The sequence below is a fragment of the Haliotis rufescens genome, unplaced genomic scaffold (genome assembly GCF_023055435.1).
Source record: "Haliotis rufescens isolate VD_foot unplaced genomic scaffold, xgHalRufe1.0.p SCAF_6, whole genome shotgun sequence".
In the NCBI taxonomy this organism is placed as follows: domain Eukaryota; kingdom Metazoa; phylum Mollusca; class Gastropoda; order Lepetellida; family Haliotidae; genus Haliotis; species Haliotis rufescens.
The window spans coordinates 55,545,685-55,568,651 of record NW_025964334.1 but is presented as its reverse complement, the minus strand read 5'-3'; the positions used below and the strand labels follow the sequence as shown (position 1 = coordinate 55,568,651).

The window sequence follows — 22,967 nt, the reverse complement described above, 5'->3', positions numbered from 1 at the left end:
AAGATGGTACTTGTTGTTACCCTGTCTGGCGCTTGGCATTAAGGGTCTAAAACAATGACTGGTCGGCTCGGAGTCAGTATACTGTGTCTGAGTGGGGTATTCATGTTAAACTGCGGTATGGCATCTCGTGTGCTAGCACTATAAATCGCCATCAGTCAGGACTAGTACAAGCAGCCACACACACACACATACACGTGCATGCACGTCGCTATATATGTGCAATAATCTTGGACGCGACGTTAAACCCCATTTCACCTCACCTGATGTCATGTACAAATACCAGTCATAGATTAGTCCAGAAGACTGGTGGAAATTTGATTTCTACTCCTGCTTGAACGGACAAAAATGTTCGATATGTTTACATTTTCTGTCAGTTTTATTCAGTTCCAATTTGCAGCAAAATTGAAACAGTGAAAACTGGTTCAGAATTACAATCCTCAAATGCTACTTGTTATTGAGAAGTATATCATAGAGGACTGCCATCATTGGATTTTTTGTGTCCTCAACTAAGTTTAGTCGTCTCAGACTAACAGACTAGCGTGAATTTCATAAGGCTTAAATCCGCTGTGGTTATGCTCGGGGAGAACAAGTCCCTAGTTTCAAATGGTCGTTGTAGGTAGGGCTTCAACAAGTACTCGGGGCCGGGTCGGTTTTACTGGGACTCGAGTCCGTTATCAAGGACTCGAGTACTCGATAAGGGGAGATCACTCTGTTTCAATGTTCTATTGTTCATCAATATATTGATTAAAGCTTCAAAAAATATTGTTTGAAAAATGTATTCTTTGTAGAAAGTAGATGTACATTAGAACAATTGAGAATGTCACATAAAATGGACGTAATTATTGTTTTTCCTTCCCGACCTTAAGAAATTGAATGTATCAAGGCGATCATTGCTTCTTTGCTCCGACTCAAATGCCAAGTGTATTCCCTTACACAGATTAACAACTGATTAGCTGATATATATGTGTTATTTCAGTGCTTACAAATCAAGCGACAGGTCGACAGTTTGGTACAGTTTGAAAACGTGACCAACTCATGAATGAATGAACTTATAGTACTACATTTCCATATTTAGCGGCCTTAGTCTTGCAGCCCAGCAGCTGTGTATACGTGTATGTCATGTGATGCACATTATCAATTTTCTTCCTGCTAATTATTGTTCCTGCTTGTTGGCAGGTGTCAAATGAAACGCTGATCGTCAGAAAAAAAAAATTGGTTTGTGTTCAATATGTATTGTAGTATTTGTAGACGTGGCGTAGTGTTTTTGAAGGTCGTGATTAAGATTAGTGTAGTTACAAGCAAACATTAACACTGAACACTTCCATACACTTTGACAGATAAACAAGTACCGTGGACGCTCTCTATTTACATTTCAGTGCAGTTCAATTATACTTATAACATGTTTTAATACTTTTAGATTGCAATTTTGATCTATTGAACCAATATTCTTAAAGGACGTCCTATTTTCGGGTACTCGAGTACGAGTCGAGTTTCACCCCTCGGGTACTCGAGTCCAAAAATTTGGACTCGTGGAAGTCCTAGTTGTAGGAGCATGTACATTGTGAGTCAGCTGGTTGCAATGTGTGATTGGCTTGGATTGTTTCTCATGCTGTCAACCCCTAGTTTGCTGGCCCAACTTCAGTTCTTTGGGGGCTGCTATGATGTTTGAATATTGAAGACACATTGCAGCAACACATTAACTTACTTAGTTAGTGGTCAGCGTTTACACCAGACATGTAGCGTTGAAAACATGATTGCAAACAAGATCCTATAAGTGAAAAAACTCATCAACAGTTCTAGATAATACATTACAAACATTTACATTTTTGTGACTTTATTTTTGAGCAAATGTGAAATTACATCACAAGAACTACATCATGCATCAGTCTACAGAGGTGGCCCAGTGGCCAAAGGTGGAGCAGAGTTGTGTCCCTTAGTCATGCCATGACTTGCTTCTTGTGGGTTTGAATTCCAGATAATGACCTCGCACCTCCTGGATGAGGCTTCAGCAGTGAAATGCTGTATAAAGCAGTATCACTCACTCACTCACTCACTCACTCACTCACTCACTCACTCACTCACTCACTCACTCACTCACTCACTCATTGACCCACTCATCCACTCACTCACTCTGACATTCAGATACTGCCGACACAGGATGTATTATGACATGTCTCAATCAAATTTGGCTGTTATTTCAGAGATCAGTAACATGGAAACATGTTTTGACTTGCCGCAACATTCTGAACTCCACCACATCTTCAGAGAACCGGTATCAATAGACAGGATCCCAGTCTTCCATACCTGGTTTCTTGGAAGTGACACTCTTCCACCAGTCTCTGTAGTTTAATCTGTAGCATATCTGACCCATATGAAAGTTATGCCCCCTCCGAGTGTCACATGTTCACCCAAATATCATCCTTGGTCCATCCGCACCATTTCCTTGCTTTTGCTTGTCAAATGTCTACATCCAGCATCAGTTTAGGCTGACAAGGTGACACAATGCAATATAACTAGAATGATGTTCAAACAATGGTAAAATCAACTCACTCTCACTTGTATCCTCTGAATTCACTATCACAACACTTCTTTTGCATCACTTTTGCATAAGCCTGCATGCATATCGCCTTGATGGCTGCAAGATTGCTGACGCAGCATTTTAAGAAGTAAACACTTGCTCAAGCCTGCATGCATAGCACAAGGGCAATGTTAATAAAGGTAATGTTCTAAATTTACATTTAATAGCATAAATATGTAGATATTGCCAGTCGATGTTCCAATGAATTAGCCTCTTTGACAATCACTTGTTTGGCTGACTGGTAACTAGCTTGGGGATACAGCAGTTTGCCGTAAATGTACTGATGTTTCGTTACGCTTCTGGCAGAGACTCTGACAACAGCGCAGGTTGCTGTTGATCTGTGTGTTGAGCAGGGCGTACACAACAGGGTTAATAGCTGTGTGTGACAGAGCTAGGTATGTCAGAAACGTGTAGGCCACAACGCCAATCTGTTTGAAGTCCGAATCTACAACGTTGACCACGAGAAAGGGTATATGGGTGACGCTATAGCAGACCATGATTATTACCACTGTGCGAATCAGCTGGATGTCCTGTTTCGAGCTCAGCCATTTTGAAGATTGGTCATTTTCTGATTTTGGGGTTCCACTTGAGTGGTTCAAACGTTTCTTCGATTTGACGTATGTCCATAGAATTCGACAGTAGCAGTAGGCAAGGACAGGAATGGTGGTGACGAGGATGAGACTGCATAGGAACACGATGTACGTCCGAGTGCCGCGGTCAGTTTGGCTGAAGGTGCAGTACAGCTTGTCCTTGTGGTACGTGAAGTGGCCCCACGTCCCAGTGAAGGGAAGGAGCTGCAGCAGCAAGAAGAACATCACCGGAAATGACAGCAACATGGCGTTGAAGCGACGGCTGGAGTAATATATTCGGTACGTCACAGGATGCACGACCAACACGTAGCGGTTGACGGTGATGAGGATGAGAGCGCTGGTCTCGATGCAGGTGAGGGAGTGCATGATGTAGGGGAAGAAGCTGCAGAAGAAGCTGCCCATGACCCAGCCATCAGAGAAGCTGTTGGCGCCGAGGACAGGGAGGACGATGACGCACGTCAGGAGGTTGTTGATGCTGAGGTTGAGGATGTACACGTTGCAGGTTTGCTGGTACAGCCCGCGGGACACGATCTGGTAGATGGCCACACAATTACCCAGCATTCCTAGGACGGAGATGGTAAAGGAGCAGACACTTTGGATCATGCGAACTTCATCCTGAGTGTCTGTCGTGTTGGCCTCATCCATGGTGCAGATCCAGGAGATGAAAGTTTGATGCTCCTTGTCGGTCAGTCCCGTCACAATCAGATGAAGAGTCGTGATCCACAAAGAAGCAGCATCATTTCATTGTTGACTCAGATCATTGGTAAACTCATATATAATCAATATTGATTACAAAAAAGTCCCTGTTAGATACCACTTTTTATTACAAGTGTATCTCAAACGTATCCATTGAGAGGGAGGGATGAAGTTTCAAGAGTTTATTACCTGTCTACAACACAGTGCTTCCAACACATCCATTCGAATGACCAGCTGATGTAAAAAATAGTCCCCTCATATGATGTTATTACATCTGTTAATTATAGGTGTATTGCCATTAAACAGGTGATCTCTTCATGGGTGAGCTATAGACAGTTTTCTCTGTCATATCTTGTCTTGTTAGAAAGAAGTGGTCATGGTCAAAAGACAGCCAAATACCAACGACTGATGACGCCCAATGCTAAACTCAAGAACTCAAGTCCTAGATCTGCCTGTTCAGACTGTCATGGCACAATGGATCCTCTTCACCATGTTAACCTTCATTGTTAAACTCCAATTCCTGGCAGTGTCCTTTTCAATTTTTTCTCAAAAGTTTGTGGAAGCTGAAACAAAAAAAGGGTCATATTATTGTCAAGAGTTTCCCGGACTTGATGTCGCCTCCATCAGGGGAGACAATATCCACTTTCCATGTTAGTCTCACATGTCAACCAACTGTAAGGCCTATGAATATTGGAATATCCCATGGTTACTGCAGCTGATGTAAACAGGGAATGCACTGCGACAGCCTCACACTGGGCCTCTCAAAGGTAATTTATTCTATGCAGTTTAGCATGGAAATTAGCCTTTCTTGTAGAATATCTTCCTGGGATTTGTCATCATTAATTGACAACCTCTGCATGACAAACACAGCATGTTGGTGAAAGTTGACACAAGCAGGCGTTGTCAGGTCAAATGTTTGAAAAACGCATTCTATGAAGCTTCCATTAGCATAATTGGAGAATTCAAATTTTTAAATGTTGTTTTTTTTCTCCTAAAGCGACACAACCATTTCCATAATCACTTCTGTAACAAACTTCTGTAGAAGAGATTTCAATCAGTTCCTGTAAAAAAGAATGTCCTACCTTCTGTAATACTGACTTCAATCAGTCCATGTAAGCAAGAACGTCCTACCTTCTATAATACTGATTTCAATCAGTCCATGTAAGCAAGAACGTCCTACCTTCTGTTATACTGACTTCAATCAGTACATGTAAGCAAGAACGTCCTACCTTCTGTAATACTGACTTCAATCAGTCCATGTAAGCAAGAACGTCCTACCTTCTGTAATACTGACTTCAATCAGTACATGTAAGCAAGAACGTCCTACCTTCTGTCATACTCATTTCAATCAGTTCATGTAAGCAAGAGCGTCCTACCTTCTATAATACTGACTTCAATCAGTACATGTAAGCAAGAACGTCCTACCTTCTGTAATACTGACTTCAATCAGTCCATATAAGCAAGAACGTCCTACCTTCTGTCATACAGATTTCAATCAGTCCGTGTAAGCAAGAGCGTCCTACCTTCTATAATATTCATTTCAATCAGTCCATGTAAGCAAGAACGTCCTATCTTCTGTTATACTGATTTCAATCAGTTCATGTAAGCAAGAACATCCTACCTTCTGTAATACTGATTTCAATCAGTCCATGGAAGCAAGAACATCCTACCTTCTGTCATACTCATTTCAATCAGTTCCTGTAAAAAAGAATGTCCTACCTTCTGTAATACTGACTTCAATCAGTCCATGTAAGCAAGAACGTCCTATCTTCTGTTATACTGATTTCAATCAGTTCATGTAAGCAAGAACATCCTACCTTCTGTAATACTGATTTCAATCAGTCCATTTAAGCAAGAACATCCTACCTTCTGTAATACTGATTTCAATCAGTCCATGGAAGCAAGAACATCCTACCTTCTGTTATACTGATTTCAATCAGTTCATGTAAGCATGAACGTCCTACCTTCTGTTATACTGATTTCAATCAGTCCATGTAAGCATGAACGTCCTACCTTCTGTAATACTGACTTCAATCAGTCCATGTAAGCAAGAACATCCTACCTTCTGTAATACTGATTTCAATCAGTTCATGTAAGCATGAACATCCTACCTTCTGTTATACTGATTTCAATCAGTCCATGTAAGCAAGAACATCCTACCTTCTGTAATACTGATTTCAATCAGTCCATGTAAGCATGAACGTCCTACCTTCTGTTATACTGATTTTAATCAGTCCATGTAAGCAAGAACGTCCTACCTTCTGTAATACTGATTTTAATCAGTCCATGTAAGCAAGAACGTCCTACCTTCTGTAATACTGATTTTAATCAGTCCATGTAAGCAAGAACATCCTACCTTCTGTAAAACTGATTTTAATCAGTCCATGTAAGCAAGAACATCCTACCTTCTGTAGTACTGATTTCAATCAGTCCATGTAAGCAAGAACACCTACCTTCTGTAGTACTAATACTGTGTGATAATGTAGAATAGAATATCAGCTCCTTGTCTAATTGGATCTATCTAATTTACCAATTGTGTGTATTAATCTAACATACAGACTAACACAACCACCCAGGCCGCTGACAGTTATTAAGAAAATGGTTGCATACCACTGATGGCTTCTGTTATTCTGTCCCATGGGACTATGTCAACATCACCAATGAGATTACTGAGAAATTTGCTTTATATGCAAAAGTATTTGATATGTCATATACTGCCCATGACTGTGATGTTTAATACCCAGGGTGGTAGAGACTAAGGTAGACATTACTAGATAATGAGTCGTATATCCCAGGTGGGCAATAACAGGGATGGAGCCAACGTCACTGTTCTGTATGCAACTGTAGTCAGGTTCCATTGTGGCATTGTTATCATGCAGATTCCTCATGTTTAAATTGTAGACCATCAGAATCAGTGTGCCTGTGTTGCCATGGAGAAGCTGTGGATATTGAATAATGGTGGTGGCTGTGATGGATATTTTGAACGAGATAGGTACTTGAGCGTTTGGTACATTTATAAGGTCATCTGGTCATCATTTGTTCCATATTCATTGAAACAAATATTGTGCAATAGTGGGACAGCTTCTCTGTTGGAGTTTGACAGGAAGGAATGTTTATCATCTTCTTTGTACTTATGGCTCAATATGATAATTTAAATGTCTTTTTCACTCTCATTAGTTTCTTTGGACATATGCACCAACATACATCAACCCCCCCCCCCCCCCCCCCCCCCCCCGAAACACAATTGAGAATTATAAATAAATAAATAAATAAATAAATAAATAAATAAATAAATAAATAAATAAATAAATTATATAATTATAAAATTAGAAATTATATAATTATAAAATTAGAAATTATATAATTATAAAATTAGAAATAATACTATAAAAAATAATAAAATTTATATAAAATATCAATTATAAATAAAATAACAAATAATACAAATAAATCTTAAAAAATAAGGAAATATAAAAAGCAGTTGTTAAAGGAGAAAGGATGTGAAATTGGGTTCAACAAGTACTTATTTCCTGAGGCTTGATAGAGGGGCGGTCGGGTAGCCTAGTGGTTAAAGCATTCGCCTGTCACGCCGAAGACAGGGTTTGATTCCCGACATGGGTACAACGTGTGAAGCCCATTTTTGGTGTCCCCCGCCATGATATTGCTGGAATATTGCTAAAAGCGGCGTAAAACCATACTCACTCACTCACTCACTCACTCACTCACTCACTCACTCACTCACTCACTCACTCACTCACTCACTCACTCACTCAGGCTTGATAGATGCTAATTGTCCCACCTTGTACATATGACAGTTATCAACTGTTTTTGTTTATCAACATTGATGTCACAAGGTCTATCCAAACATGAATATTATGCCCAAACATACAATAGATTACCATTTATTGAAGGTAATACGATAACTTCAGTCGATCACACAACACTCATGTAACAACAACATGAAAGTAAACGATGTGTATGAATCAGTCCGACTTCCCCCCCTTGCAACCACATGCTTCAGTCAGTAGGTTCGGGATCTCTTTGATCGAGACTATAACTAGGAAATACCGTATTCGACGTACCGTATATCGCTGTGTATAAGGCGAGTTTTCCGTACCTAAAATGAGGGGGTTAAGAAGGGGGGTCTTATACACGGAGTCGATCTCACAATTTTTTCCACTGGCGATGTCAACCGGCGTCCGATAGCCAGCCCAGCATTTGACAATAAAACTTCGCATTTCGTCCTAAATAACTGTTCCAATAACTATTTCCATACATAAACATGATTTGTATCTCTTTCACTTTAATAAAGTTTAATAATTTCTGCAAATAAAGTTGAAATGACCCTCGCCTCGATGCAGACTGTCAAACCAGCTGACACGGTAAGACAATCAACATCCGTGAGTAGAGAGCCGGAAGTACCGGTAAGCATTTGCATATTGCAAATGTGACCTAACATGTGATAACCGGTGAAGCTGAAATCAATTCCCGCTGTTTTTACAGTTGTATTAACAAGTGTTGGAGACGGTGTGTACAAGTGATTGTGGAATAAACACGCTGAATGTGAAGCAAACATAAGCCTAGTTAGTTACAACATAGTTAATTGGCGATTAAATTACTCACCATTGTCTCTTATATGTTATTACTTCATAAATGAATTTTATTTTACGGGCACCAATTTGGTGTCGTACCGTGTAAACACAAAATGGCGACGTGTGCTGGAATTACACACGCGACCTATCATTGTAGAAAAAAACAACGCAAGATAAACATATTTTTATTGCATATATAAGGTTTGTGTGCGCACTTGTGATGTGCTTCATTCCAGGTCGCCTTATACACAGAGTATAGGATTTTGGGTTGATTTTGAAGGCGTGTACAGGGGGGTCGTCTTATACGTGGGGTCGCCTTATACACAGCGATATATGGTAATAAGCGCCCAGGGCGCTCTCAAAATTAGTAACAGAGGGCTCTTATTAGAATATTATTTTGGTGAAAAAAACAGAGTTGAAAGATAAATTTTGTGGTTTATGCTGACTGCCTGAAATGTTTATGAACGACAGATATATTTTTCTAGAATTTAATGGCCCATATTAGGTGCATATAACACACGAGTGTGTATTATACGCGAATACATAAGTCTTGTGTACATTGATTAATCGGAAAGGGTGCTAACTGGGATTGTTCACTAGCCAATATGTCAGCAAATATCGCTGTGGGCGCTTATTACGTCGTATACGGTACTTGTATACTATATACTATGATGTATCGTCATGTGGGGGAATGTTTAAAAGCTATCATCGTGCCGACTCAGTCAAAGAATATTACAGTGTCAGAACACTCTAAGAACAGGCATTTACCTTCATAAATATTTAATACTTTCTCTTTCCATGTTATTACATGAGAACCAAAGGAAATTGATTTTGCAATGAAAATATCATGCACTCTCAGTTATAATGGCAATTTGGCTTCTAATACAAACTTGCAAAAATTGTTTTTTTTCTGGGGATGTATGCCGGTGTGGGATTATGGTTTTGGATAAATATTGTGTTTGCCATATGACAAAATCGTGCTGCCATTATGCTTGCCCACAGGGTACTGATTTTAGATGTCTTGGCCAGGCAACGCTTCAGTCAGCAGATGCCCTGGAAGTGGCTGCACGTTCAGTCAGTGTAGAGACTGAGGTCATCCAGGGGATATAAAACTGTCAGCAGTGATTGCATGTGTTGTGTTGTCCCTGGCCACTGCTCAGTCACATGCTGTGCTAAGGAACTAATTTAGGGAAAAAAACTCGCTGAAGAAATAAGAATGTTTTGAAACAAAGTGGTATTTCTATGTAATGTCAAATAAAATGCTAGAAAAATGCTTTTTGCCCGTTAAAAACTGTAGAATTTTTAGAACATCGAGTAACTACTGATCGACTTACCTATGGTTTGAAGTATTTCAGTCCCAAGGAGTCCTTTCGACAATTTTACAGGAGAAAATTTTGAATGAAAACAGCAAATTCAGATTTATCCAAATGATGGAAGTTTAAAATGTAGAAATATGTGCACATGACTTTGTTATAATTATAAGAATGTAGTCTTCATAATAGATCTAATCCACACACAAAAATCATTTGCAGAAAATTCTTGATGTGCATCTTATCAAATAACAAAATGATGCTGCTCTTGTCTTGCCAACACTGCTCCCATGATGCATCTTACATTACATATGCATAGCCATAGCCATGGTACACGACATGGAGTCTACTAGGAAATGTATACAGAGAGATAGAGGGAAACAATTTAGGGTGTATTACTTAACTGCCAAAGCTGTGGGACTTTCAGCATTATGGTAATCTTAACTTCCTGTAATGACCAAATGCTGGAATGGCTAGACAGCGGGAATGGCTAGAATGAGAAGCTGCTGGGATAAAAGTATCCTTGAAAATTGTCTCATCTTGTTACTTGATCTTAGCTGTTTTCAAAGTGTGCTGATATCTTTGGTCAAACTTACCCATCTGTCTGTTCATAGGTCAATTGATCTTTCTGTCCATCGGTCTGTCCACGGGTCTGTCCATCTGTGTCCATCTGTCTGTTCATTGGTCGGTCCACCAGTTTGTCCATCTGTCTGTCTAAGGGTCTGTCCATCTGTGTCCATCTGTCTATCCTCTCTGTCCACTGGTCTTCCCATCTGTGTCCATCTGTCTGTTCATTGGTCGGTCCACCAGTTTGTCCATCTGTCTGTCTAAGGGTCTGTCCATCTGTGTCCATCTGTCTATCCTCTCTGTCCACTGGTCTTCCCATCTGTGTCCATCTGTCTGTTCATTGGTCGGTCCACCAGTTTGTCCATCTGTCTGTCTAAGGCTCTGTCCATCTGTGTCCATCTGTCTGTCTAAGGGTCTGTCCATCTGTGTCCATCTGTCTATCCTCTCTGTCCACTGGTCTTCCCATCTGTGTCCATCTGTCTGTTCATTGGTCGGTCCACCAGTTTGTCCATCTGTCTGTCTAAGGGTCTGTCCATCTGTGTCCATCTGTCTATCCTCTCTGTCCACTGGTCTTCCCATCTGTGTCCATCTGTCTGTTCATTGGTCGGTCCACCAGTTTGTCCATCTGTCTGTCTAAGGGTCTGTCCATCTGTGTCCATCTGTCTGTTCATTGGTCGGTCCACCAGTTTGTCCATCTGTCTGTCCATCAGTGTGTCCGTCGGTCTGTCCATTAGTCTGTCCATCCATCTGTGTTCATTTCTCTGACTTTCGGTCTGTCCATCTGTCTGTCTTTCTAACCTGTCACCTGACTGTCACAAGTTGATTGGACTTTAGTTGATCACAATTGTGTTTTGAGAACTCATATGTACACCGTAAACTAGCCACTCTTACCTTGCACCATGTAATCACTGCTGCCTTTATGTGTGCCTGTTTTCTTGGTAGAACTACAGGTTCCAAAACATTTCTGGACTGTCGTTGATAAGCCTGCGTCGATTATGAAACCATGAAGACACTACCATTCAAAACTAAACTTCCCCCATATGCAAGCTGGATGCAGAAATGTGTTGCCATGGTTGTAACCATGGTGATGTAAAGACTCTTTTGAATGTTGTGTATACACCAGCTACATAACTAGATGCTTTACAGCAGGGCAAACCTACTCCCAGACAAACTGTGATCAGTTACACTCTGAAGTTTGTCCCGCTTAAACTCCAAACTCCAACAGGAAATGGACTCACATGACAGGCATGTTCGTATCAGAACACTTCAGTGTCTAACATTTGTCTGTTCGTTGGGTGAGTTTGTTGTGTCAAAAAGTGATCATGGCTGGTCCAATTAATGACATCTATATATATATGTTTTAAGGGAAACAGGGGGCCTGAGGTGTGTTGAGGTTTTGAACAATTCTAGATTCTCCCCACTCTACCCCAAGATCCCCCTCCCCATCCTTTCTAGTCCAGGATCCCCTCCCCCACCCATTCTACTCCCAGATCCCTTTGTCTGTGTCCATTCTGTACATTACCGTATAAAACGTAATAATCGCCCAGGGCGCTCTCAAAATTAGAAACAGGGGGACTTATTAGAATATTATTTTGGTAAAAAACACAAAGTTGAAAGATAAATTTCGTGGTTTATGATGACAGCCTGAAATGTTTATGTACGACAGATATATTTTTCCAGAATTTAATGGCCCATAATTAAGGGTGCATATAACACACGAGTGCGTATTATACGCGAAAAAATAAGTCTTGTGTACAGTGATCAATCGGAAGGGTGCCAATTGGGATTGTTCACTCGCTAATATATTAGCAAATATCACCGTGGGCGCTTATTAGAGCGGGGCGCTTATTACGTCAAATACGGTATGTCTAATAGATGCTCATGTCTGCATAATGTGAAACCCTGCACTTTATGTGATGGAATGTGATCTTTGTATAGGAAACTGTCAGTATGTCCTGCATTTAAACTTTAAACTGGCCAAAATGTCCCATCAAACGTTACTTTCCTGAAATTAGTGCTAGTGGGATGGAGACTGAAAAATCACTTTAATAAGTTGCTCAAGTACAGATTCAAAGGGTTATTCCCCAGTTAATGGACTTGTGTTGTTCAGCATGACAACAACGTCTCCTCTCAGCAGGTATGGTGGCTCGGTCCCTGGGAGATTATAGATCACATGGTTCAGGTTGGACATACTGAGTATCGGCTGTCAAAAGAATCTCTTTACGTATACAATTACAGTAAAAGCATTTTACCTTAACCTCTAGTGCTTGTGTGATGTGTTTTAGGAGTGAATAGGTTGGGTTGAACACTGCTTTGAACAGTATTCAGTTATATCATGTGTCAGCTTGATGTGGGAGTATTTCAGTTATATCTTGTGTCAGTTTGGTGTGGGAGTATTTCAGTTATATCTTGTGTCTGTTTGGTGTGGGAGTATTTCAGTTATAGCATGTGTCAGTTTGGTGTGGGAGTATTTCAGTTATATCTTGTGTCAGTTTGATGTGGGAGTATTTCAGTTATGTCTTTTGTCAGTTTGATGTGGGGGTATTTCAGTTATATCATGTGTCAGTTTGATGTGGGAGTATTTCAGTTATATCATGTGTCAGTTTGATGTTTGAGTATTTCAGTTATATCATGTGTCAGTTTGATGTGGGAGTATTTCAGTTATATCATGTGTCAGCTTGATGTTTGAGTATTTCAGTTATATCATGTGTCAGTTTGATGTGGGGGTATTTCAGTTATATCTTGTGTCAGTTTGATGTGGGAGTATTTCAGTTATATCTTGTGTCAGTTTGATGTGGGAGTATTTCAGTTATATCATGTGTCAATTTTAAGTGGGAGTATTTCAGTTATATCATGTGTCAGCTTGATGTGGGAGTATTTCAGTTATATCATGTGTCAGTTTGATGTTTGAGTATTTCAGTTATATCATGTGTCAATTTTAAGTGGGAGTATTTCAGTTATATCATGTGTCAGCTTGATGTGGGAGTATTTCAGTTATATCATGTGTCAGTTTGATGTGGGAGTATTTCAGTTATATCATGTGTCAGTTTTAAGTGGGAGTATTTCAGTTACATCATGTGTCAGCTTGATGTGGGAGTGTTTCAGTTATATCTTGTGTCAGCTTGATGTGGGAGTATTTCAGTTATATCATGTGTCAGTTTGATGTGGGAGTATTTCAGTTCTATCATGTGTCAGTTTGATGTGGGAGTATTTCAGTTATGTCTTGTGTCAGTTTGATATGGGAGTGTTTCAGTTATATCATGTGTCAGCTTGATGTGGGAGTATTTCAGTTATATCTTGTGTCAGCTTGATGTGGGAGTATTTCAGTTATATCATGTGTCAGTTTGATGTGGGAGTATTTCAGTTATGTCTTGTGTCAGTTTGATGTGGGAGTGTTTCAGTTATATCATGTGTCAGCTTGATGTGGGAGTATTTCAGTTATATCTTGTGTCAGCTTGATGTGGGAGTATTTCAGTTATATCATGTGTCAGTTTGATGTGGGAGTATTTCAGTTATATCTTGTGTCAGCTTGATGTGGGAGTATTTCAGTTATATCATGTGTCAGTTTGATGTGGGAGTATTTCAGTTCTATCATGTGTCAGCTTGATGTGGGAGTATTTCAGTTATATCATGTGTCAGTTTGATGTGGGAGTATTTCAGTTCTATCATGTGTCAGTTTGATTGGGGAGTATTTCAGTTATATCTTGTGTCAGCTTGATGTGGGAGTATTTCAGTTACAGCCTGTGTCAGCTTGATGTAGACGAATTTCAGTTATATCTTCTGTCAGCTTGATGTGGGAGGATAGCCTTCAATGATGGAGGCAGTAGATATTTACTTTTTGTGTGAAAACCATTAGTTGGGTTTGGTGCTGAGAAATGATCAATCACAATGAGGGCTGATCTTACATTTGAACCCATATATTTGAAGCATGTACCGAAACGCTTTGAAGACGCATAATCAACTTTAAATTGAAGGACAAGAAAATGATTTTGGCAGTAAATATTTGCTGGCATGACAAAGAGTGCTGACAGTGACAACATGAGATTGTTATGTCTGATTATCTTCCCATGTCTCATACACAGAACAAATTCATATGTTTCCGTGGCCATTTTTTCAAATACTTATGCATTTTCAAAGTGTTTCAGTATAGATTGCCCAAGAGATGCAGTTCAGCACAATGACTTGTGGTGCCTTGGACAACTCGACCCCCCATGTCCCCATAGATTTACAGGAAATGGTGGAGGAAATGCTAATTTTAACCAATTATGATACTAAGTGTCAATGTCCGTTGGTAAGGAGAAGTTTATGCCAAGGTGTAGTGTTGGGGATGTCTTTTGGTTACGCTTGTGGAACTTTTGTGTTAAGGTTGGATTTAGGTTGGCTTTACTTATTGATAATCTTTGTATTTTGCAGATGATATTGTGATTTATGCCCCCAGTTGAATTATTCAGAAAACACTTGTTCTGTCATCCTCGTGATGTGTGTAGTTTTTGAGACTGAAATATCCAGTTCTGGCATGTTTTGTGTTACAGTTTGACTAAAAGTTCCACGCTGTACATGTTACAGATCACATATTGTATCAAACATTCACTACAACTTGAAATTAAGATTGTTTAAGTAATTATACCATTAGTTTAGGACACAAGCTACAGTGGCGCTTACCTCAGAGGATGGTAGGTCATTGTGTTATATACCATGAGTTAAGGACACAGGCTACAGTGACGCTTACCTCAGAGGACAGCAGGCCCTTGTGTTATATATACCATGAGTTAAGGACACAAGCTACTGTGACGCTTACCTCAGAGTAAAGCAGGTCCTTGTGTTATATACCATGAGTTAAGGACACAAGCTACTGTGACACTTACCTCAGAGTAAAGCAGGTCCTTGTGTTATATACCATGAGTTAAGGACACAAGCTACAGTGACGCTTACCTCAGAGGACAGCAGGCCCTTGTGTTATATAGCATGAGTTAAGGACACAGGCTACAGTGACGCTTACCTCAGAGAGCAGCAGGCCCTTGTGTTATATATACCATGAGTTAAGGACACAAGCTACTGTGACGCTTACCTCAGAGTAAAGCAGGTCCTTGTGTTATATACCATGAGTTAAGGACACAAGCTACTGTGACACTTACCTCAGAGTAAAGCAGGTCCTTGTGTTATATACCATGAGTTAAGGACACAAGCTACAGTGACGCTTACCTCAGAGGACAGCAGGCCCTTGTGTTATATAGCATGAGTTAAGGACACAGGCTACAGTGACGCTTACCTCAGAGAGCAGCAGGCCCTTGTGTTATATACCATGAGTTAAGGACACAAGCTACAGTGATGCTCACCTCAGAGGACAGCAGGTCCTTGTGTTATATACCATGAGTTAAGGACACAAGCTACAGTGATGCTTACCTCAGAGGACAGCAGGTCCTTGTGTTATATACCATGAGTTAAGGACACAAGCTACAGTGACGCTTACCTCAGAGAGCAGCAGGCCCTTGTGTTATATACCATGAGTTAAGGACACAAGCTACAGTGACTCTTACCTCAGAGGATGGTAGATCCTTGTGTTATATACCATGAGTTAAGGACACAAGCTACAGTGACGCTTACCTCAGAGAATGGTAGATCCTTGTGTTATATACCATGAGTTAAGGACACAAGCTACAGTGACTCTTACCTAAGAGGACAGCAGGTCCTTGTGTTATAACTATGAGTTAAGGACACAAGCTACAGTGACTCTTACCTAAGAGGACAGCAGGTCCTTGTGTTATAACTATGAGTTAAGGACACAAGCTACAGTGACGCTTACCTCAGAGGACAGCAGGTCCTTGTGTTATAACTATGAATTAAGGACACAAGCTACAGTGATGCTTACCTCAGAGGACAGCAGGCCCTTGTGTTATATACCATGAGTTAAGGACACAAGCTACAGTGATGCTTCCCTCAGAGGATGGTAGATCCCAGTATGTCTGAAGTGGCCAGTTGTTCACTGACTCTGTGCTAACACTACAAGTGTACACGAGGTTTGAGTATGAGGTGGCCGTTTGTTGATGCTACAAGTGTACACTAGGTGTGAGTCAGATTGAAATGCAACAATTTCCCTATTGATAGATTGCATGTTCTGTCAAGGAAGTATATTAATAAATGTAAAGAAAAAAGGAATCATTATGAAAGAAATGAAACTAGTTGAAGTATATGACTAAATAAAGTCACTTGACAATGATTTCTTTTTGAAAGATAGAAAGAATGAAGGAATCTGCAATAAATGAAAATGAATGAAGCATTTGATTCAACCATGTCAACTGACAAAGAATTGAAAATTACATTCTGAAAGGGAGAGAAAGAAGGAAGGAGTTATTAAGGAAGACGCCCCGTGAAGATCTGGGGTAGAATTGGTCTTCAGCAACCCATGCTTGCCATAAAAGGCGGCTGTGCTTGTTGTAAGAGGCGACTAAGGAGATCGGGTGGTCAGGCTCGGTTGATCCATGTCATCGTATCCCACTTGTCACCTTAATCGATGCTAATGATGTCAATCACTGGATTGTCTAGTCCAGACTCGATTATTTACAGACAGCCATCATATAGCTGGAATATTGCTAAGTGCGGCATTAAACAACCAACCAACCAACCAACCAACCAACCAACCCAATTGCTTGGATTGATGCTCATGATGTCAATCACGGGATTGTCTGGTCCAGAATGGTCCAGACTTGTCGAAGAATGAAAGCCACTGTTTTTGTTCTATTTCAAATGTTCACAAAGTAATCCATGCATTAATGTGTCACTGCTCACCATAGGCATGAAATATATTGATTTCTTTTGGGATTTTCTTACATATTTGCGTAAAATTACTATCCTGATATTTATCAATAATTGATTGATATTTAGTTAGTGATGATCGGTCTCTATGATCTATATCAACAGCCAGCCCCAATAATGAATTACAATAAAGAAGACATAATGGAACACTGATCTAAATTAAATCCATGTTAACAAAGACAATTTGAATAACATGTATGTCAATGAAAATATCATGCTATATTACAAACACATGTGCATGATAGGTAATCACCATGAAACTTGCGATCACTATCAAATATCTAAGTAATATCTGCATTAGAACATCAGACACTAACATTTTTAGTCCATTAGCCCTTATAATGATAACATATAGCAAAACCCTTAATAATGGCAAATTTCTACTAGTCCATGTGATACCTTAACTATTGGGCAGTTTGGCAAGGACCACAGATTGGCAATTTCTACTACCGCGGAGTATATAAAACAAAAATATTATGTTTGTGCAATATAACTAATCTGTACCGCATGGTATGGAGACAAATGGCATATATATATATATATATATATATATATATATATATATATATATATATATATATATAAAATATAAAAGTCCAAAGATAATTTACTCAACCTGTTTCACGCATGTGATTTTCAAGAGTACAGTTATACCGTTACACTGATTTGACGTCACAGTGCACTCTAACATAGTATAACTTTGTGATGTCACAGTAAGACAGGCGTAAGACGATAGGGCAGGTGTACGACGCATACAGAAATAAGTATTGTAGAGGCAGTAAAATGTACAATACATTGTAATTGTATAAAGTAATACAATTATTTCAGGCCATTTAATTTTGGTTTGAAAGTATTAATAAAATAACTTTCTTTTATATATATATATAGATAGATAGATAGATAGATAGATAGATAGATAGATAGATAGATATGGCAGTTATGTCCCCCCATTGGGTCCACCTTACCTGTGTTCTGTCCAGCGGACATTCATTCTACTCCCAGTAATACGGCGTCACAGTACGTCCTCACAGTATCACAGTACCGTCCTCACAGTACCACAGTATTGTCCTCAGTGTCATCCAACTGTTCCAACTTTCTCACTAGCTGCAACTCTGGTCATTAAATTTGCATAACAATTCTTTTAGTGCAGCATCTGCAAACTGCCTGGCGCCACAAGCTTATGGTTTTTCTGTAGCATTGCATGCTCCTCGCACTGCTGTCTTTCAACTGATGAGTTATGTATGGAGAAGCTCCACACAGTGGTCCCTGCATTTGATCTGGGGCTACTTGGCAACACAGAAGCACCTGTTAGTGAATGTGTGATTGATGGGAGAAGCATTCCCTGGGGGGTAGTGGAAGTATTGGGAGGGGGGTGACAAATGTGTTGGTAGAATTGAAGGCACTGGAGACTTAGTGAAGCATAAAAAAGTATAGTATGTTATTCTTGAGATTATTTGGTTAAATAGAAGCAACATCCCTTTCCATAATTATATATCTCTGCTAAAAGTATGTGTCTCACTATATCAGATACACATGTTTATGAATTACTGTCAGAGATCAGATTTTCTGAAAAGAGCATATCCTTCCCCACCAGTGACACATGTCACAAACACATGCAAAGGCATGTCAGTTTATCTGAAAATACACAGGAACATATTGTATAAGTCAACACAAGGGACCAGACAATCCAGTGATCGACATCATGAGCATCGATCCACGCAATTGGGATACGGTGACATGCATCAACAAAGCCAGCGAGCCTGACCACCCAATCCTGTTAGTCGCCTCTTACAAAAAGCATAGTCGCCTTGCACACACACACACACACACACACACACACACACACACACACACACACACACACACACACACAGCATGCTCTGAAAAGACATTTAGCTCACCTGATGTTTAAGAACTTTTTGAAACCTTTACTGGGGCCTTTAATGTTTTAACCCAGATCTGACAACTTTAACAGGAGTTGTATGGCGCTCTTTGATATCTAGAGATGTTGCATTTGTAGTGCTATTTTATGGATACCAACAAGCCTGGTATGCTTGATACTTGATACAGTATTTTAAGTTTTCCCTTCTGTTCAGTGCCTGATGTCTTCTCATGGGCAGTTTTCTGATTTCCACCAGTATGAGAGAGAGTATAGGTAAACAATGTAAGATGTGACTTCATGTCCTTTCAGGTGACCAGTCAGCCTGTTCCCACTCCGTGCTTGTCTCCCTGTGGGGATTCCGGGTTAGAACAGGTCCCCAATGATGTATGCTTGTCTCCCTATGGGGATTCTGAGTTAGAACAGGTCCCCAATGATGTATGCTTGTCTCCCTGTGGGGATTCGGTGTTAGAATAGGTCCCCAGCAACCTATGCCGGTCAAAGGTATTTGGGTTAGAATAGGTCCCCAGCAACCTATGCTGGTTGTAGGTATCTGGGTTAGAAGAGGTCCCCAGCAACCTATGCTGGCTGTGGGTATCTGGGTTAGAATAGGTCCCCAGCAACCTATGCTGGTTGTAGGTATCTGGGTTAGAATAGGTCCCCAGCAACCTATGCTGGTCGTGGGTTTCTGGGTTAGAATAGGTCCCCAGCAATCTGTGCTGGTCGTGGGTTTCTAGGTAAGAATAGGTCCCCAGCAACCTATGCTGGTTGTAGGTATCTGGGTTAGAATAGGTCCCCAGCAACCTATTCTGGTCGTGGGTATCCGGGTTAGAATAGGTCCCCAGCAACCTATGCTGGTCGTGGGTATCCGGGTTAGAATAGGTCCCCAGCAACCTATGCTGGTCATGGGTATCCAGGTTAGAATAGGTCCCTAGCAACCTATGCCGGTCAAAGGTATTTGGGTTAGAATAGGTCCCCAGCAACCTATGCTGGTTGTAGGTATCTGGGTTAGAAGAGGTCCCCAGCAACCTATGCTGGCTGTGGGTATCTGGGTTAGAATAGGTCCCCAGCAACCTATGCTGGTTGTAGGTATCTGGGTTAGAATAGGTCCCCAGCAACCTATGCTGGTCGTGGGTTTCTGGGTTAGAATAGGTCCCCAGCAATCTGTGCTGGTCGTGGGTTTCTAGGTAAGAATAGGTCCCCAGCAACCTATGCTGGTTGTAGGTATCTGGGTTAGAATAGGTCCCCAGCAACCTATTCTGGTCGTGGGTATCCGGGTTAGAATAGGTCCCCAGCAACCTATGCTGGTCGTGGGTATCCGGGTTAGAATAGGTCCCCAGCAACCTATGCTGGTCATGGGTATCCAGGTTAGAATAGGTCCCCAGCAACCTATGCTGGTCATGGGTATCCAGGTTAGAATAGGTCCCCAGCAGCCTATGCTGGTCATGGGTATCCAGGTTAGAATAGGTCCCCAGCAGCCTATGCTGGACGTGGGTATCTGTATCTTTGATGGATCCAGTGTTCAGACTCATTGACTTGATTGATTGTGTGTCCCAATGGTACGGAATGTTGCTCACAATATCAAACACTGAACAGTGTGGTTCTATTACATACAGGCCACCACCCTACAACACGCACACATGCGTGAAAGTGTTTGTTTGTTGTTTAACGCCGCGCTCAGCAATATTCTAGCTATATGATGGCGGTCTGTAAATAATCGAGTCTGGACCAGACAATCCAGTGATCGACATCATGAGCATCGATCCACGCGATTTGGATATGGTGACATGCATCAACAAAGCCAGCGAGCCTGACCACCCAATCCCGTTTGTCGCCTCTTACAAAAAGCATGGTCGCCTTGCAAGTGAGCATGCATGCACGCACGCACGCACACACGCACAAAACATGCTCTGAACAGACATTTAGCTCACCTGATGTTTAAAGTGTTGGCTCATCAGACTACCATTTGGTGTCTACTTCCTATGTTATTAAACTGACTAAGTCTTTTTTATTGTTCCATATGTAATAAGGGCTGAAGGGTAGCTCAGTGACACGGGTTCGATTCCATACACGGTTCAAAGTGTAAAGCCCATTTCTCGTGTCCCCTGCTGTGATATTGCTGGAATATTGCTAAAAGAGGTGTAAAACCACTCTCATTTATTATTTCCCAAGCGTAATATTCTTGGAACAGTGCTAATAGAAACACAAAACCATCCGACTAATTCCAAACTTTAAAACTCTTTTTGGAGACTGTCACATCACTAAATTTTATTACATATAGGTTCAGTTTTTATCCAGTTCCATATGTCTTCAAGAAATTGAAAAGGCTGATGTTTCATTTAACTTTCTGAAAAATTTCTGACATGAATTAAATAACATGAATAGGGAAAGAAATTAAAACCTTTCTTCCTCCTTTCCACAAGAGAGCAACAATATGTCATGTTGAAGGGGGCGGTGTTGATATCCGACAGTGGAGATAGTCCACATGGGCTCTCTGTCACTCACTCAATTTTCTCGTGGAATTCAATACTTTATGGTTCTTATCATACAGCAATTACAAAGCTCCCTGGGGCAGTGTGTCACAGAGTGCTGATGGGAGGGGGACTCAAAGACTACAGGCAGGACTTGCAGGAGGAACATCATTCCCAGCCTGATTATTCCAGGGTTTTATTAGGTGGGGCCTCCGTGATATATTGGCAGTCACTATAGTGTTGTTTCATCTTTCTTGATCAGTCTATTGATTGTAGGTTTTGTGTAGTCAGAAGTGTATGATTGGTGTGTTTGTGGACCATCAAAGTTTAGTGACATCTACTGGTACGACTTTGTGCTGAAAAGCCTGGGACTTAATCATATTATCTCTGAGGTTGCTGGATGTGTCTGATGAGTTGATATGATGTTATATGGTCTGGTGATGTGCAGAGTTGTTAAGCTCCCCCCAGAGACTAGGATTGACTTAGGTGTGATTTATTAATACACGTAATTGACAATATTTGCAAAGAAGCTGCAGTATTGGGTGACATATAAGCCATCAGAAACTCTTTTAGTTTTAGAGTAATTTAATTGTAAGGATTTTTTAAGGATATTAGTATGAGACGAATGGCTGAGATGAATTGAAACTGACAACATTACAAATTTTGTAACCGCCTCCTAGGGCTGAGACGGGTAGCTCGGGTACTCGGGTACTCGGGTCGGGTGAGTCCTAAGTAGGACCTGGGTACCCACAGGACTACCCGGACCCGTGGTTAGTCACGTGATATATATTGACAAACATTATCTAAAACACTATGGTTACACTATAAGTCAGTAATATTCCCTTTTCTTTCTGACAATGCACCCATTCCTTCTGACTACATGTTTGAATAAAGATAAAACTTCATGCAGTAAACTTCAGTGTATGCATGAGCGGATCGTTTTACACGTGTATCTAATTACATTTTGCCAGGGCTACGGTCAAACTTTTCCAAATCGGACTGTTTGTACCTATCTCTAAATATCTACAGTGGGTACCCAGGTAGGGTCAGGTAATAGGGTGGTGGGTACCCGGATAGTAAATTTGGACCCGTCCCACCCCAACCGCCTCCGTGGTCCAGTGAACTGACCGTCTGCACACTGCTATGTCCTGAATACCCTCTCCCGGAGAGCCAAAAGTCTGTGGTTTGATCCCTAGCCTCATCATTCCAATAGGTGCTGAAAGATGGTACTTGTTGTTACCCTGCCTGGTGCTAGGCATTAAGGGGCTAAAACAAGTACTGGTCAGCTCGGAGTCAGTATACTGTGTCTGAGTGGGGTATTCATGTTCAACTGGGGCATGGTATGTTGTGGGCTAGTTCTATAAAACAAGCATATGGTTGGACTAGTATATGCAGCCACACACACGCTACAGATGTGCAATAATATTGAATGTGAATTAAACCCAATTTCACATCACCAACAGACTGTCTC

At 40.7% G+C, this 22,967-nt stretch overlaps 2 protein-coding genes across 4 annotated transcripts in view; one reads left to right on the top strand and one right to left on the bottom strand.

Annotated features, from left to right (window-relative positions):
* Positions 1–22,967, top strand: part of LOC124146866 (UHRF1-binding protein 1-like) — a 140,437-nt gene that overhangs the window by 79,570 nt on the left and 37,900 nt on the right. The gene's annotated exons all lie outside the window — the stretch shown is intronic.
* On the bottom strand, positions 1,558–18,350 carry LOC124146867 (protein trapped in endoderm-1-like). 2 transcript variants are annotated; one of them, XM_048386685.1, is made up of 2 exons: positions 18,112–18,350; positions 1,558–4,427 (listed from the first exon to the last, which is right to left on the bottom strand). In XM_048386685.1, exon 2 carries the CDS (start codon positions 3,811–3,813, stop codon positions 2,824–2,826), a length of 990 nt encoding a protein of 329 aa, XP_048242642.1. In that variant the 5' UTR covers positions 3,814–4,427; positions 18,112–18,350; the 3' UTR covers positions 1,558–2,823. The 2 variants fall into 2 exon arrangements, with proteins under 2 accessions (XP_048242642.1, XP_046373338.1); XM_046517382.2 differs by lacking the exon at positions 18,112–18,350 and adding an exon at positions 11,225–11,494.

Bases quoted from the DNA above. Each gene is read 5' to 3' on its own strand.
- LOC124146867 (XM_048386685.1), bottom strand. From the start codon at position 3,813: ATGGATGAGGCCAACACGACAGACACTCAGGATGAAGTTCGCATGATC.